This window comes from Haemorhous mexicanus, chromosome 5, assembly GCF_027477595.1.
Source record: "Haemorhous mexicanus isolate bHaeMex1 chromosome 5, bHaeMex1.pri, whole genome shotgun sequence".
In the NCBI taxonomy this organism is placed as follows: Eukaryota; Metazoa; Chordata; class Aves; order Passeriformes; family Fringillidae; genus Haemorhous; species Haemorhous mexicanus.
Genome location: NC_082345.1, coordinates 75,989,345 through 76,003,909, shown reverse-complemented (window position 1 = coordinate 76,003,909; position 14,565 = coordinate 75,989,345). Strand labels below are relative to the sequence as shown.

The 14,565-nt window shown below is 64.0% G+C and overlaps 1 protein-coding gene across 5 annotated transcripts; it reads left to right on the top strand.

Moving 5' to 3' along the window:
* Positions 1-9,441: 9,441 nt before the first annotated feature.
* On the top strand, positions 9,442-14,419 carry IRF5 (interferon regulatory factor 5). 5 transcript variants are annotated; one of them, XM_059847692.1, is made up of 10 exons: positions 9,442-9,522; positions 10,670-11,039; positions 11,378-11,564; positions 11,833-11,885; positions 11,976-12,006; positions 12,082-12,363; positions 12,692-13,081; positions 13,381-13,499; positions 13,576-13,845; positions 14,208-14,419. In XM_059847692.1, the coding sequence occupies exons 2-9, from the start codon at positions 10,869-10,871 to the stop codon at positions 13,807-13,809; spliced, it is 1,467 nt and encodes a 488-aa protein (XP_059703675.1). In that variant the 5' UTR covers positions 9,442-9,522; positions 10,670-10,868; the 3' UTR covers positions 13,810-13,845; positions 14,208-14,419. The 5 variants fall into 5 exon arrangements, with proteins under 5 accessions (XP_059703675.1, XP_059703676.1, XP_059703674.1 ...); XM_059847693.1 differs by lacking the exon at positions 9,442-9,522 and adding an exon at positions 9,575-9,620; XM_059847691.1 differs by lacking the exon at positions 9,442-9,522 and adding an exon at positions 9,732-9,871 and having other exon boundaries at positions 14,236-14,419.
* Positions 14,420-14,565: the final 146 nt, after the last annotated feature.

Sequence of the window (14,565 nt, the reverse complement as noted above, 5' to 3'; positions counted from 1 at the left end):
GGACTGGATGGGCTGGGAGGGCTTTTCAAGCCTCAATGATTCTGAGATTCTGGAAAAGCTTTACTGAGATCCAAAATTATTTTTTCTGTTTTCCCTGGATCAGCTCAGGAGGACCTTGTGGTACAAGGTAAGGAGGTTTGGCAATCAGGATGTTCTCTGGGGGCTGCAGCCTTCTCAATAACCCCCAGAGGAATCCATTCCAAGGTTGTAAGGGCACCAAAGGGACACCAACAGGCCTGGAGCTTGCAGCTTGTACCTCTGGGCCATCTTGAAAACTGGGATAACTTTGGCCAGCTTACAGTTGATTTTGGTTGGAAAAGCCTCCATGATCATCGAGTTTTCCCAGCACTGCCAAGGCCACCACTGCCTATGCCCCCAAACGTCACATCCACACAGCTCTGAAATCCCAGCAGGGATGGGGATCCCACCCCTGTGCCAGGGCTGCACAGCCCTTTCCAGGAGGAATTTCCCTAAAATCCCCCCAGACCCTCCCCTGGCCCAGCCTGAGGCCGTTCCCTCTGCTCCTGTCCCTGTTCCCTGGGCACAGCCCGAACCCCCCTGGCTGTCCCCTCCTGGCAGGGACTTGTGCAGAGCCACAAGGTCCCCCTGAGCCTCCTTTGCTTCAGGCTCAGCCCCTGCCCAGCTCCCTCAGCCCTCCTGGGGCTCCAGACCCTTCCCAGCTCCGTTCCCTGCCCTGGACAGGCCCCGGCCCCTCTCTCCACGCTCCCAGCCACACTCCAGCCGTGCCCCAAGCCATGACAGCATCATCCCAAAATAGCGCCAGGGCTCCGCGTCCCAAGTGACGGCCCGGCTATAAATACACCTCGCTCTGGTGCCCAGCTCCCTGCGCAAGGTGTGACCCCATCGGCAGGGAATGTCTCCAGGACCCAGATCCCGCTTTACGGGCTCCCAGCAGCGTCAGGCTCTATTTCCCCGCGCTGCCTCTCTCCGTGACACATCGGGGGCTGAGGTCAGCGCCGGCCCAGCCCCGCGGACACGCGGCAGTCCCTGCGGGGAAACCAGCGCTTCCAGCGCCGTGATTCATCCGCCCTGCAGAAATGCCTAAATTAGGGCAGCGGGAGCATCCCGGGGCTGCGGCTCTCCTCTCCCAGGGAGCCGGGCCGGGCAGAGGCTCCGGCAGATATTTACAGTCAGTGAGATAATTCCACCCTCGCTGGGAGCGCTGCCAGCACCGACACTCGGACACGGCCCCACAGTGAAGTCACGGGCTGAAAAAGCGCAGCCCGAAATTCCTTGGAAAACCTCCCACTGTGTTTTTCCCCTCGTTAAATCTCCCTTGGTGCTGGAATCACACAATCTTGAGAGCAAAATGGTCCCAGATACGGGGAACAGGCACTGAAAGCCTGAGATTTTTTATCTTATTAAGAAAATATGTCCTGGGGGTTGAGATGGTTTTTTGAACAAAGGGTGGCTCAGGAAGGTTGAAATGTTTAAATTTTTATTAAAATGTAAGTTAAGGGGGTTTAGATGGGTTTTTAAAAAAATGGTTTGAGGGTCATTTTGGTTTTCTTTTTTTCTTTGAACAAAACAGCCTTAGGAGGTTGAAATGTGAGGGGTTTTTTTGAATAAAATACATTTTGGAGTTGGGCATCGGGAGGCTCTGGGGTGGACACTTGTGCCCAGTCCCAGGGATATGGAGCAGCTCCCAGTGTCCTGGCCATGGCCCAACAATGCCCACCAAAACCCAGAGGACTGAGGGGAATTTGAGGCTCTTTCCGTGCTCTCCATCAGCTTTCCCCATGGCAGGGACGATCCACCTCTTCCCCCACAGCCTCATCTGACCATTCCTGGGGAAGCAAATCCCATTTGATCCACCCACCTTCTGACTGCACAGCTGCCTTTTCTCATGTTAGCTGAGCCCAGAGCTCTCCGCTGCTCTGGGAGTGATTTATTGTATTTCCTTACGGAAGTGCTCATGGAAATCCCTTTTCCTCCCCTTCCAGAGGAGCTGAATGACCTCCGCGATCCAAGTCCCTCACGAATCCCTTTTCACACCTCACACCATTCCCATTGTTTCTTTTTTTCAGTTCTTCCAGATTCTCAGTCTTTTAAAGCCATTGACATGTTGCAGCTGGATCCTCTTCTCTGCCTGTATTTAGCATAAGGCAAAACCAACTCCCAGTTCCTGTTTTCCTGTCTTGACCTCTCCAGTTCCTCAATCCCACTGGTTTTGCCCAAACTGTGGACATTTAGGGGTTTCTCTACTCAGACAGCACTGACAGACAATATTTCCCTTCCCCAATGATCTTGTCCTACTCCCAGCTGTCCACGAGAGCAGATCCTAAATTGGGTAAAAATTCTGATTTTAACACACTTCTCAGCTGGATATTTATTAATGGGACCTTCAGACACTTCCAAATCCCAGAATTTAGGACCACGTGTTATTTATTAACTAGCTTTTTGGCTGCAGCCTTGTTTGCCTCATTGTCACACATGCCAGCCAGAAAAGCTCCAGGGAGGATTGCCTCGGGATTTGGGCAAAGGAGAGGGAATTTTATTGGTCTGCCTATTATCGATCCCCTCCACCCACCACAGCCACCACGGGGCCCTGGACACAGACTCCACACGGGCTTCCCCTCTGTGAATTCCCTGAGAAACCCCTGGGGGAAGAGCTGGGATGGTCTGGGAAGAGACAAAACACAGGGGTATGAGAACAGCCCCTGGAGGTCCTGGAGCCTCTGTGAGGATGGGAAACCTGAGCTTGAAATGTAGGGAAAAGAGGATATATGGAAATGTTTTAGCAGTCTGGGAGGTTTTGAATGAGGGTGTGCATAGTCCATGTCCAGCACATAGACCTGCAGTGGGACAATTTGTATGGAAGGGACAGAGAACCAGGAATGGAGAAGCTGGAATGCAGAACCTCCATCAAGGAGGCTGCCTGGGAGGTGCATCCTGGTGGGAAAGGCTGACTCGTGCTCTGCTTCAGTTTCCCTCAGCCCATGGGAAGGAAGGTCATGTCAGGAAACCAAACCACGGAGCCATTCCCAGCTTCTTCCAATGGCTCATTCCCCATCCATCCATCCCAATGCTCTGGTGCCTTGGTGTGACCCGCTGTGGGACCCACTGTGGGCACAGGGCATTCCCTCACAGTCTCATCCCACACTCCAGAGCTGAGCCCCATGGCTGGGCTCGGCCCAATCCCACAGAACCCAGAGCAAGGCCAGGGTCCAATCCCACAGAACCCAGACAGGCCTGGGCCCAATCCCACGGAACCCAGACAAGCCTGGGCCCAATCCCATGGAACCCAGACAGGCCTGGGCCCAATCCCACAGAACCCAGAGCCGGGCCTGGGCCCAATCCCACAGAACCCAGATAGGCCTGGGCCCAATCCCATGGAACCCAGACAGCCCTGGGCCCAATCCCACAGAACCCAGACAGGCCTGGGTCCAATCCCACAGAACCCAGACAAGCCTGGGCCCAATCCCATGGAACCCAGACAGCCCTGGGCCCAATCCCACGGAACCCAGACAGGCCGGGGTCCAATCCCACAGAACCCAGACAGGCCTGGGCCCAATCCCATGGAACCGAGACAGGCCTGGGCCCAATCCCACAGAACCCAGAGCCGGGCCTGGGCCCAATCCCACAGAACCCACAGGCCTGGGCCCAATCCCACGGAACCCAGACAGGCCTGGGCCCAATCCCATGGAACCCAGACAGGCCTGGGCCCAATCCCACGGAACCCAGACAGGCCGGGGTCCAATCCCACAGAACCCAGAGCAGGGCCTGGGCCCAATCCCACAGAACCCAGACAGGCCTGGGCCCAATCCTACAGAACCCAGACAGGCCTGGGCCCAATCCCATGGAACCCAGACAGGCCTGGGCCCAATCCCACAGAACCCAGAGCCGGGCCTGGGCCCAATCCCACAGAACCCAGATAGGCCTGGGCCCAATCCCATGGAACCCAGACAGGCCTGGGCCCAATCCCACGGAACCCAGACAGGCCTGGGCCCAATCCCATGGAACCCAGACAGGCCGGGGTCCAATCCCACAGAACCCAGACAGGCCTGGGCCCAATCCCATGGAACCCAGACAGGCCTGGGCCCAATCCCACAGAACCCAGAGCCGGGCCTGGGCCCAATCCCACAGAACCCACAGGCCTGGGCCCAATCCCACGGAACCCAGACAGGCCTGGGCCCAATCCCATGGAACCCAGACAGGCCGGGGTCCAATCCCACAGAACCCAGAGCAGGGCCTGGGCCCAATCCCACAGAACCCAGACAGGCCTGGGCCCAATCCCACAGAACCCAGACAGGCCTGGGCCCAATCCTACAGAACCCACAGGCCTGGGCCCAATCCCACAGAACCCAGACAGGCCTGGGCCCAATCCCACAGAACCCACAGGCCTGGGCCCAATCCTACAGAACCCACAGGCCTGGGCCCAATCCCACAGAACCCAGACAGGCCTGGGCCCAATCCCACAGAACCCACAGGCCTGGGCCCAATCCTACAGAACCCAGACAGGCCTGGGCCCAATCCCATGGAACCCAGACAGGCCTGGGCCCAATCCCATGGAACCCAGACCAAGCCTGGCCCCATATGGTGCTGCCCGGGCCCTGTCCCTGAGCTCTGTTCCTGGGCCCTATGTCTGGGCCCTGTCCTGGGCATTGTTCCGGGCTACCTGGGCTCTGTCCCCAGGCACTGTCCTTGAGCCCTATCCCTGGGCACTGTCCCTGGCCCTCTCCTCAGGCTCCATCCCCAGGCTCTGTCCCAGGACCCTGTCCTTGGGCACTGTCCCCGGGCACTGTACCCAGGTGCTGTCCCCAGGCTCTGTCCCCGGACCCTGTCCTTGGGCACTGTCCCTGAGCTGGCACCGCCGTGACCCCTGGGGACGGGCAGTGGCTCTGAACGGCCCCGGGCTCCACCGGGCGTCACCGGGGAAGCCCAAAGGCCGCTGCCAAACGGGACGAAGGCAGCCGGGCTCGGGTGGCTGTGGGTACACCCGCGGAGTAGGGGACGGGCGGCGTGAGGGAGGAGCAGGAATCCCGCGGCCGGGGGAGCTCGGGAGCGAGGCGGCTGTGGGAGGACGGTGGGCCGAGGAATGCCCCGGCTAATCCTCCTGCCCGCCGCCGGCTATTTAGGGAAGAGCCGAGGAGGCCGCGCTGAGCCCTGGCTCCGCTCCCGCTGCAGCCGGCTGGATCCGGGCCCACGCCCCCTCCTCCGGCCGCTCCGGGCCGGCACCGCAGAGCCCCGGCCGCAGGCACCGCGCTCCCGGCCGCCGAGCGGCACCGAGCCCGGGGAGGCGGAGGGTGCCTCTCGGGCCGGGCGCTGGGAGCCGGGCCGGGCGCTCGGAGCCGTGATCTCAGGGAGCAGCAATGCGGGGGCGCTGCCAGCCCGGCTGTCAGAACGCCAGCCCAGAAATGTCCTTGTCCCGGCACGGCGCTGTCCCCGCGCGGGTCACCCGGCATTGTCCTGCCAGCCCCGGGGCACCGCCGCGGGCCCCCGGCACCCGCCGGCCCCGGGCGCGGCCGTACCCGGGCTCCGCGCGCCTCAGGCGTGTTTTGAGGAAGAAAAGAGGTTTTTCAACCCCCTGGTGAGGGGGTGGCCAGACCTCCCGCTCCCCCCTTTGCACCCCACAGTGCCGTGGGTTTCTCTGAGCCACACGCTCCCGTTGGATGTACAGCCCGAATTCCAAGCGGCTGGAATTTGGAGCTCCCGGGATCCCGGCGGGACGGGCTGCGGGGAGGTGGCAGCTCCCAGCCCCGCGGCTTTCTCCGCCCTCCTCTCCCGCTGCAGGATGACGGATGGAGGTCAAAGATGACACCATCAGAGTTGAATTTTCCCAGCTCTCTCCATCTACTGGGCCTTTGATTGGGAGAGCTTGAGCCAAAAAGGAGAAACTGTACCAGGGAATTCCTGGTTCCAGAGCAGCCAAATTTAATTAAAACCACTTCAAACATTAAAGTGATTTGCCAGCTAAATCAACGCAATGAGAAACCCCCCATCAATTCTGCCCTTCCCTCCTCGGGTTTGTTTCCCCAGGGCAAGGTCACGGGAGCAGTGGTCAGGCCAGGCCTGTGCCCCAGCAAGGGTGCAAGTGCCCAGGGGCAATCGTGTGTCCCCGGTGTCCTAAGGAGCTCCAGACCCTGCGTGCGGCTGTGGTGGCATGGTGCCTGTGCTGCAGGACATCCTGGATTCAGTCCCTGTGCCCGCTCATGTTTGTGCCCACGTGCAGCCCTGCCTGTCCCGGAGGGCCTGGCTGCTTCCTGCTGCCCAGCAGCTCTCAGCGCCCATTCCCGCACTGCCCTTGGTCACCCGAGCCCGGAGAGCTCCTCGGGGCTGGCTCCCAGCTCCCGGCCCCTCGCGGTGCCCAGGGAACATCCCGTCACGGCTCCGTGAACTCAGCACCCCCCAAATAGCCCGGCGAGCCTGGCCCCCAGCAGGAGCGCTCCGGCCCCGGCGCTGGCCCGCGGATGATCTTACAGCCGGGGAAGCTCCAAACATGCTGCTCCTGCCCATAAAAAGCAAAGGGCTTTGGGCATGGAATCATCGGGAACACGGGGATTGCGCCAGCCGGGGGAGACGCTCCCAGGAGGCAGCATCGTTGGAACGGCGAAAGGGCAGAGGGAGCTGAGGCTGGGGGTGGGGGAGCCCCAAAACACAGCTCAGTCCCTCCAAGGGTTTGTAAAACACACCCAGAGCTCTGCTGCCGCCGTTTGGCTCCTTGGCCGCCTCATCCCGATGGGAATACGTGACCCAAATCACGCACCAGAACCAGGTGTTAGGAACACAGAGGTGGTTATTCCGTTATATTGTGATCCCTGTTTTTCAATCGCCCCCAAATCCCAGTCTGTCCCACACCACTGGCTCTGGAGACCATTCCAGAGAGCTGGAAGCTGGCAGAAGCCATCCCCTCCTGGCAGTGCCCGAGGCACAGGCCCTGGGCACCATCACAGCAGTGGAACCCATCTGGTGGCAAGAGACTGCACAGGGAAGTCCTACTCAGTGAAAAGCCGAGTTTTCCAGGCAGGAAGAGGAGAAACACCTCACTGGAGCAATGGTCCAATGGATAAAATTGGAATTTAATTAAGTTAAGGAGATATTTGCAGAACTAGAAGACCCAAACCACCCCCCAGCACACCATGTGCTGCCCCCTGCCCGGACACACGTGGAGATAAACGTGGAGATCACGGTCCCTCCGGAGCCTCCTGGGCCGCAGCAGGTCCCGCCCTTCCGCAATTCCCAGGAATTCTTCCTCCTTATCTTATCTGGGCACGCGGAAGCTGCCCTCACGCGCCGCCGTCGGCAGGGCCGGCACGCAGGTCGGGGCGCAGGCGGATCTCCACGAGCCGCACGGCGCGGAGCAGCACGGCCAGCTGGGAGCACACCCGGGCCACCACGTCCAGCACGGGGTCCGTCAGGTCCCGCACGCCGCCCAGCACCTTCAGCAGGAAGAGCAGGAGCGGCTGCAGGAGGCTGTGGAACGCCGCCGCCAGGAACGGCTTCAGCACGTGGTCGCCGATGGCTGTCAGGACACCGACCACCAGCGCCTGGATTTGGGATGAAATTCTGTGTTAGAGGGATACTTGCCAGCAGGAGTCTCCAACATAGGCTGAGACACAAAAATTCCACTACGGGAGGGAAAGGTGCAACAGTGGAGGTTCGTGCTCCCAGGACTGAGGGACTCTGACAGGCCAGCAGCTGCTCCGGCCGTGGCTCTGCGGGAAAGGGCGGCTCACCTGCACCACGGCCTCGCCAAGGAAGCGGATCAGCTCCACCAGGAAGAGGCTGAACACGCTGACCAGGCACCGCGGGATGGCAAAGAATTCCCGCAGCTTCCGCTGGACCGGCCACTCGGAGCTGCCGTGGAGAGCAGGGACTGTCAGAGCTGGAGAGCCGACCCGCCGAGGGGATGGACCTCCATCCCGGAGCAGAGCCGGCGCCCCAGGCAGCTCCTTGGCAGCACATCCCAGCTCCACAGCCACCAAATCAGGGAGGAGAAAGCGCTGGAGCCGTGTTGCCACAGGCTCTCCCTGTATGGCCCAAACCCGCCTGAAGTAGCCCCAAAACCCACTCCATGGGGACGGCACCCAGAGCAGCGGCCGGCCCGGGGAGCAGCAGCCCAGCTCCAGGGAATCCCGTTCAACACCACCCGGAGCAGCTCCGGCGTGGGCAGTTCTGAGGCTCCCTCTCATGGCCACCGCCACGAGGTGATCCGGAGATTTATTCTGGTTTCTCTTTCCGGAAAAATACCAAGTGAAGAGGGTGAATTGTGCAAGGCTGGGAGGAAACCCCAACCCAGCGGAGGACCAGCGTGCCCGGGAATGCAACGGCAGCAGCACCGGTTTGGGGTGGAAGGAGCGACTGCAGGATGACCCAAACCCTGAGGTTTTCCCCCATTTTGTCCCCTGATCTCCCGTTTCCCAGAATCCCAGCCGAGATGCTCCATGCTGCCGCTCACCCGCCCAGGATCCCACTGTGGAGAAACCCCCAGTGAGGTCTGAGCAGATCCCCCTGGGATCCTGGGGAACACATCCCTTCCGCACCCCAAAACTGGTGCCTTGGGTGCCTTTCCCCATCCGGGATCAGGCCCTGGCGGGCGGCCAGACTCACACAGGCTGCAGCTGTCCCTCGGGATCAGCTGGGATCCCGGGAAAAGCACGGACAGGGCAAGAACAGGCAGAGTGGTGGGATAAGCTGCAGCGCAGTCAGTGATCCAGCCGGGAATCCACCTGCTCCGCTCCGACCCCCTACTCACAGGGATCTGAGCCTCTTCCCTGGGAATCCACCAGGATCTGATCTTCTCTTCTCCCGGGAATCCACGGGGCTCTACTCCCCCACCACCACCCTGAATCCAGTGGGATCCTCTCCTTTCTCCGAACACTTCCCCGGGATCTGCGCTCCCCTCGGGAAAGCCCCGCTCCCGTTCCCAGCGGTCGTACCGGGATCGGGGCGAAAGATAACATTAAACCCCCGAGATCTGCGAGTTAAACGGGGCGAGACTGGCCCAAGCCCGCCGGGGCCCCCGAGTCCCCTCCGTCCCCCCGGGGACATCCCGACAGCGGCACCGCCGAGGACACATCCGCACCCCGCCCCCGCGTGGCAGCATTTCGGGGTCCCGTTCACCGGCGGGTCCCAGGGCAGGGGGAGTCCCGGTACCTCCTTCGGTTCTTCCTCCCGGGGCGGGGCGGGGGCACCGGGGGGGCGCGGGGGGCACCGGGGGGGCCCGGCGTGCGGCGGGGCGCGCCCGGCGCCATGCGAGCAGCCCCGCCCCCGGCCCCGGCCCCGCCCCGCCCCGGACGGGCTCCGCCCCCTGTGCCCCGCGACTAGCCCCGCCCCGGGGAAGGCCCCCGCCCATTCCCGCTACATTGTTGCCGCCCTTGGTCACGCCCACCTAAACCACGCCCCCTCGTTGACAGACAGCTGACCCAGGGGCCGGAGCGTGGGCGCGCCCACAGATGAATGACATCGATTGCGACCAATCAAAGCCCGCAAAGGCGCCCCCGTGTTCCCGCCCCCCGCGGAGATCCCCGCGCGTCACGTGGAGAGGGAAATGGGTACTGAGTATGCAAATGTATGCAAAGTATATGTTAATGAGGGGTCTGCCAGCAGTGTGGGCTGACAGCCGGGGAGACGGGGCGGGACACGGAGGGGACACGAGGGTGAGGACTCGGGGGGGACACAAGGGGGACAAGGAGAGGGGACATGGGGGTGAAGACCTGGGGGGCCGCACGGAGGGGGCTCGGGGGCACACGAGAGGGGTGACACGACGGGAGGGTCCCGTGGGGACACGGGGAGCCCCGCTCCACGCCCCGTGTCCCGGGGCGGTCCCGGCCGGTCTCGCCCCACGCCCACGCCCGGCCCCGCGTGCGGAAGCGCCGGACGGCGGCCCCGGGAGCGGCCCCGAGCGCAGGTGAGACCCGGGGCCGCTCCCGACGGGCGCGGGGAGTCCGCGGGGTGTTCCCGTGGGTTGGGACCCTGTGGGGTAGGACCCCGTGGGGAGGGGGCCGTGGGGAGGGGGCGCCATGGCAGAGCGATGCTGAGATGCCGAGAAAAGCCGCGAGGACACGCGGGGACAGTGCCCCGTCTGCGAGGGGGCGGCAGCCCCGGACACGCCGTGCCCAGGCTCGGCGGCCGCGGCCGCGCCCGTCCGTGCGACACGCGTGGGTGCTGCTCCGCAAGGAGGGACCGGCGGGGACCCCCGGCCCGAGGGGAGCGGGGGGGGCTCCCCTCGCGGGGCTCCTGTGGCTGCGCAAGGACCGCGGTCGGGACTTACCGTGTCCCCGTGTCCCCTATGTGCTCTCCGTGTCCCCCCATCCCTTGTGTGCCACCCCCTGACCCTGTGTTCCCCGTCGCCCCTCATCCTCTGACCGTGTCCTCTCCATCCCGTGTTCTCTCTCTCCTCATGTCACCCGTGTCCCTCCTCCCTTCTCCATGTCCCCTGTCTCCCGTATGTTTCCCCTGTCTCTCCACATCCCGTGTCGCTACGTGTCCCCCATCCCTCGTGTGTCCCCTGTCCCCTGTGTACTCCCCTTGTCCGCTCTGTGTCCCCGTGTCTCCCATCCCGGGTCCTCCCCTCGTCCCTCGTGTCCCCTGTCCCGTGTCCCCTCCGTCCCCCTCACATCCCACGTTCCCTGTGTCCCACTCTCCGCTCTGTCCCCTGTCCCTCGTGTCCCCTCCCCTTCTCAGCTCCTCTTTTCTTTCCCTGAAGCCACCGCAGCTTCTGCTTTCGGGTGCGGGTGACGCCCTCGACACCCACGGGGGAGGCAGAGCCCGGGGCGCCTCCCGCACCCTCCCGGCCCTGAAAGCGGAACCGGGGCTCCCCCGAGGGGCCGTGCGGGGCCCGGTTCCTCTTTCGGGACCGAGGGCGGCCCACGGGGTCGCGCGGTGCCCGCCGGTGTCCTCGAGCCATGGAGCCCCCGCGGCGGGTGCGCCTCAAGCCCTGGCTGGTGGCCCAGGTGAGCAGCCGGCGCTTCCCGGGGCTGCGCTGGCTCGACCCCGAGCACCGCCGCTTCGTCATCCCCTGGGGACACGCCACCAGGAACCCCCCGGGACCCCAGGACCACGACACCATCTTTAAGGTGACCCCGGGGACACGAGGCGGGAGTGACAATGGGCACGTGGGGCGGGGACAATGGGGACCTGGGGGACATGGGATGGGGGCGAGGTGTGATGGGGTGACAGTGGGGACATGGGATGGGGGCGAGGTGTGATGGGGTGACAGTGGGGACATGGGATGGGGGCGAGGTGTGATGGGGTGACAGTGGGGACATGGGATGGGGTGACAGTGGGGCTATGGGGGACAAGGGACAGGAGTGACAGGGACACAGGATGGGGGTGACAGGGATGAAGGGGGCACATGGGATGGGGGGTGGCAGGACACACAGGCTGGGGGTGCCGGGCGCTGACCCCCGCGCAGGCGTGGGCGCAGGAGACGGGCCGGTTCCGGGCCGGGGACCCGCCGGACCCCCCGCGCTGGAAGGCCACGCTGCGCTGCGCCCTCAACAAGAGCCGCGAGTTCCGGCTGCTGCTGGACGGGCCCCGCGGGTCCCCGGCCCAGCCCTTCCGCATCTACGAGCTCTGCGAGGAGCCCCCCGGGGGCGCAGGTACGGGGGGGGGCTCTGGGGAGGCCATTGAGCAGCCCCCGAAGTCCCAGCACCCCACAAAGACCTGACATCCCCCAAGTCCCCCACACCCACAAACCCCAGCACCCCGTGAGGTCCCAGCCCCCCACACCCCACAAGGGGTCCCTCCAAGGGACCCACCCCCCTGTGAAGCCTCAGTGCCACATGAGTCCCCAGTACCCCTCAATATCCCCCTCATGGGTCCCCAGTACCCCTCAGTATCCCCCCCCAGCCCCTCTCTCCCTTGCAGACGGGGGGGACGAGGATGACTATGGCTGCAGCGGAGAGGAAGATGTCAGCCAGGTATCTGGGGGGGCTCGGGGTGGGGGATCCCCAAACCGGGGACGCCCCAGAGGGCAAGGGGGTCCCTGTAACACCCACTCTGCCCTGCAGCTCCACAAGATGACATCCCTGAGCATCGATGGTGAGTGGGGGGCTCAGGGTGGGTCGGGGTGTCAGGGGGCTGGGGTGCACCCTCTGACCCCCCTCTCTGCTCCAGACACGCAGCACGGGGGGGACCTGCTGCCCCCCTACCCCTGGCCCAAGGAGGAGGCCCTCCCCTTTGCCAGCCGCTGCCCCCCCGGGGGGCCCTTTGGGCCTCCCCCGCCGGCACTGCTCCAGGGGGAGGTGGGGGGCACCCACGGGGCCCCTGAGCTGCTCCCCGGCGCCCTCGCTGAGATGGGGCCCCCCCTGGGCCCCCCGGGGCCCTCGCCCGCCTGCCCGGTGGCACCAACAGAGCACCTGATCCCCGACCTGCTTGTCAGCCCTCACATGCTGCCACGTGAGCAGGGCTGGGGGGCCTGGGGGCGCTGGCTGGGGTGGCCATGGGTGTGGTGGCTGGAAGGACTGGGGTGGCCATGGGGTGCTGGGACAGAGTGGCCATGGGTGTGGGGTGGCCATGGGGTGCTGGGACAGAGTGGCCATGGCTGTGGGGTGGCCGTGGGACAGATGGGAGTGGCCACAGGGTCACTGGGTGAAGGTGGGCATGGGGTGGCTGGATTGGGGTGACCATGGGCAGAGTGGCTGTGGGATGGGTGAGGGTGGCCAGGGGGGGCACGGGGGTGGCCCTGGGGTGCTCTCAGCCCCGCTGACCCTGTGGCCCCCGGCAGTGACTGACCTGGAGCTGAAGTTCCAGTACCGGGGCCGCCAGGTGTGCGCCCTGACCGTCAGCAACCCCCACGGCTGCCGGCTGTTCCACAGCAGCCTGGAGCCCACGCGGGAGCAGGAGGAGCTCTTCGGGCCCCTGACGCTGGAGCAGGTGCCCTTCCCTGCTCCCGACGCCATTCCCAACGAGAAGCAGCGCTTCTACACCCACCAGCTGCTGGACGTGCTGGACCGAGGGCTCATCCTGGAGCTCCAGGGCCAGGACCTCTTCGCCCTCCGGCTCTGCCAGTGCAAGGTCTTCTGGACTGGGCCCTGTGCTGCCCCCCAGCCCGGCCCCAACCCCATCCAGAGGGAGACAAGGACCAAGCTCTTCAGCCTCGAGGGCTTCCTCAACGGTCAGAGGGGAAGGGGGGGTGGTCCTATGTCCCTTGAGGGCAATGGAGTGGGATGGAGAGGCCAGCTGGGGTGGGGGCATGCCAGGCACATGGGCACCATCGGGGGAAAACGTGCAATGGGGACACCAGCTGGAATGGTGGGGACACCATATGGCACACGGGAACCTGGTGGAATGGGGGGACAGAGCTGGGATGGGGGTCACCAGCTGGCTCTCGGGGGTTGCCCTCCATGGTGTGCTGGTGGCCCAGGCAGGTGTGGGGTCCCATCCTGCCCCTCACCTCGGTGTTGGGCCCCGCAGGCCTCATCCAGTTCCAGAAGGGGCAGACCCCCACCCCGCCCCCCTTTGAGATCTTCCTCTGCTTTGGCGAGGAGTGGCCGGACCAGAAGCCCAAGGAGAAGAAGCTGATCACGGTGCAGGTGAGGGGCCGGACCCGCGGCTGTCCCGGGGGCACGGCGGGGACCCTGCCCCGGTGACGCCCTGCGGCTCCTGCAGGTGGTGCCGGTGGCGGCGCGGCTGCTGCTGGAGATGTTCTCCGGGGAGCTGTCCTGGTCGGCCGACAGTATCCCGCTGCAGATCTCGCACCCCGACCTCAAGGACAGGATGGTGGAGCAGTTCAAGGAGCTGCACCAGCTCTGGCAGAGCCACCAGCGGCTGCCGCCAGCGCAGCCCCCGCCCGGCCCCTCCACGGGGCCCTGGGCGCTGCCACCCGGCCCCCTGCCCCACTGACAGGGACACGGGGACAGCGGGACACTGCCACGCGGGGTGAGTCACTCCGTGGCCATCTCGGCTGGTGGGGTTGGGGCCACCCAGCACCATCCTCATCCCTGTCCCTACCCCTGTCCCCATGCCTGTCCCCCCAGAGCTGGCAGTGACCAGCACCAGGGTGCGTTGCAGGGGAAGGGCACCGTGCCCCCCGCCCTGGGGCAGCTCTGGGCCCCTCCCCGCATTGCCAAGGATCATCCCCCTGGGAGTTTTGGGGGAAACAGCAAGAAAACAGGGCTGGGGCCGCCTTGGACCTGGAGCCCCCAGGGATGGGGGGTACCCAGCGCTAGAGGGGCACAAAGCAGCCCCAGCCCTGGGAGGAGAACCAGAGGGACTTCAGGAGGTTTAATTTATTTTTTCAGTTTTTTGTTGTTTTTTATTGTTCTCGAGATGGCTACACACCCCCGGAGGGAACCGCATGCGCCCGCCCGCCCTGCCCGCACTCGAGCCACCGCCTCCTACCCCAAAATCAAACCAAAGAAAACCCCGAAAAAGGGAAAAAAAAAAAGAAAAAACCAAACAAGAAAACAAACAAAAAAAGCAGAACAAAATAAAATATAAATCTCTATTTGCAGAGTCCGTCCCGCCTGTGTCGTCTCTGGGAGTCGGCACCAGGCAGGCCACGGTGGGCTCAGGGGGGCAGCGCCCCAGGACCCCCAGACTGACCCCCCCATCTTCCTAAACAATTTGTACTGTTTGTTTTTTGTTTGTTTCTTTTCC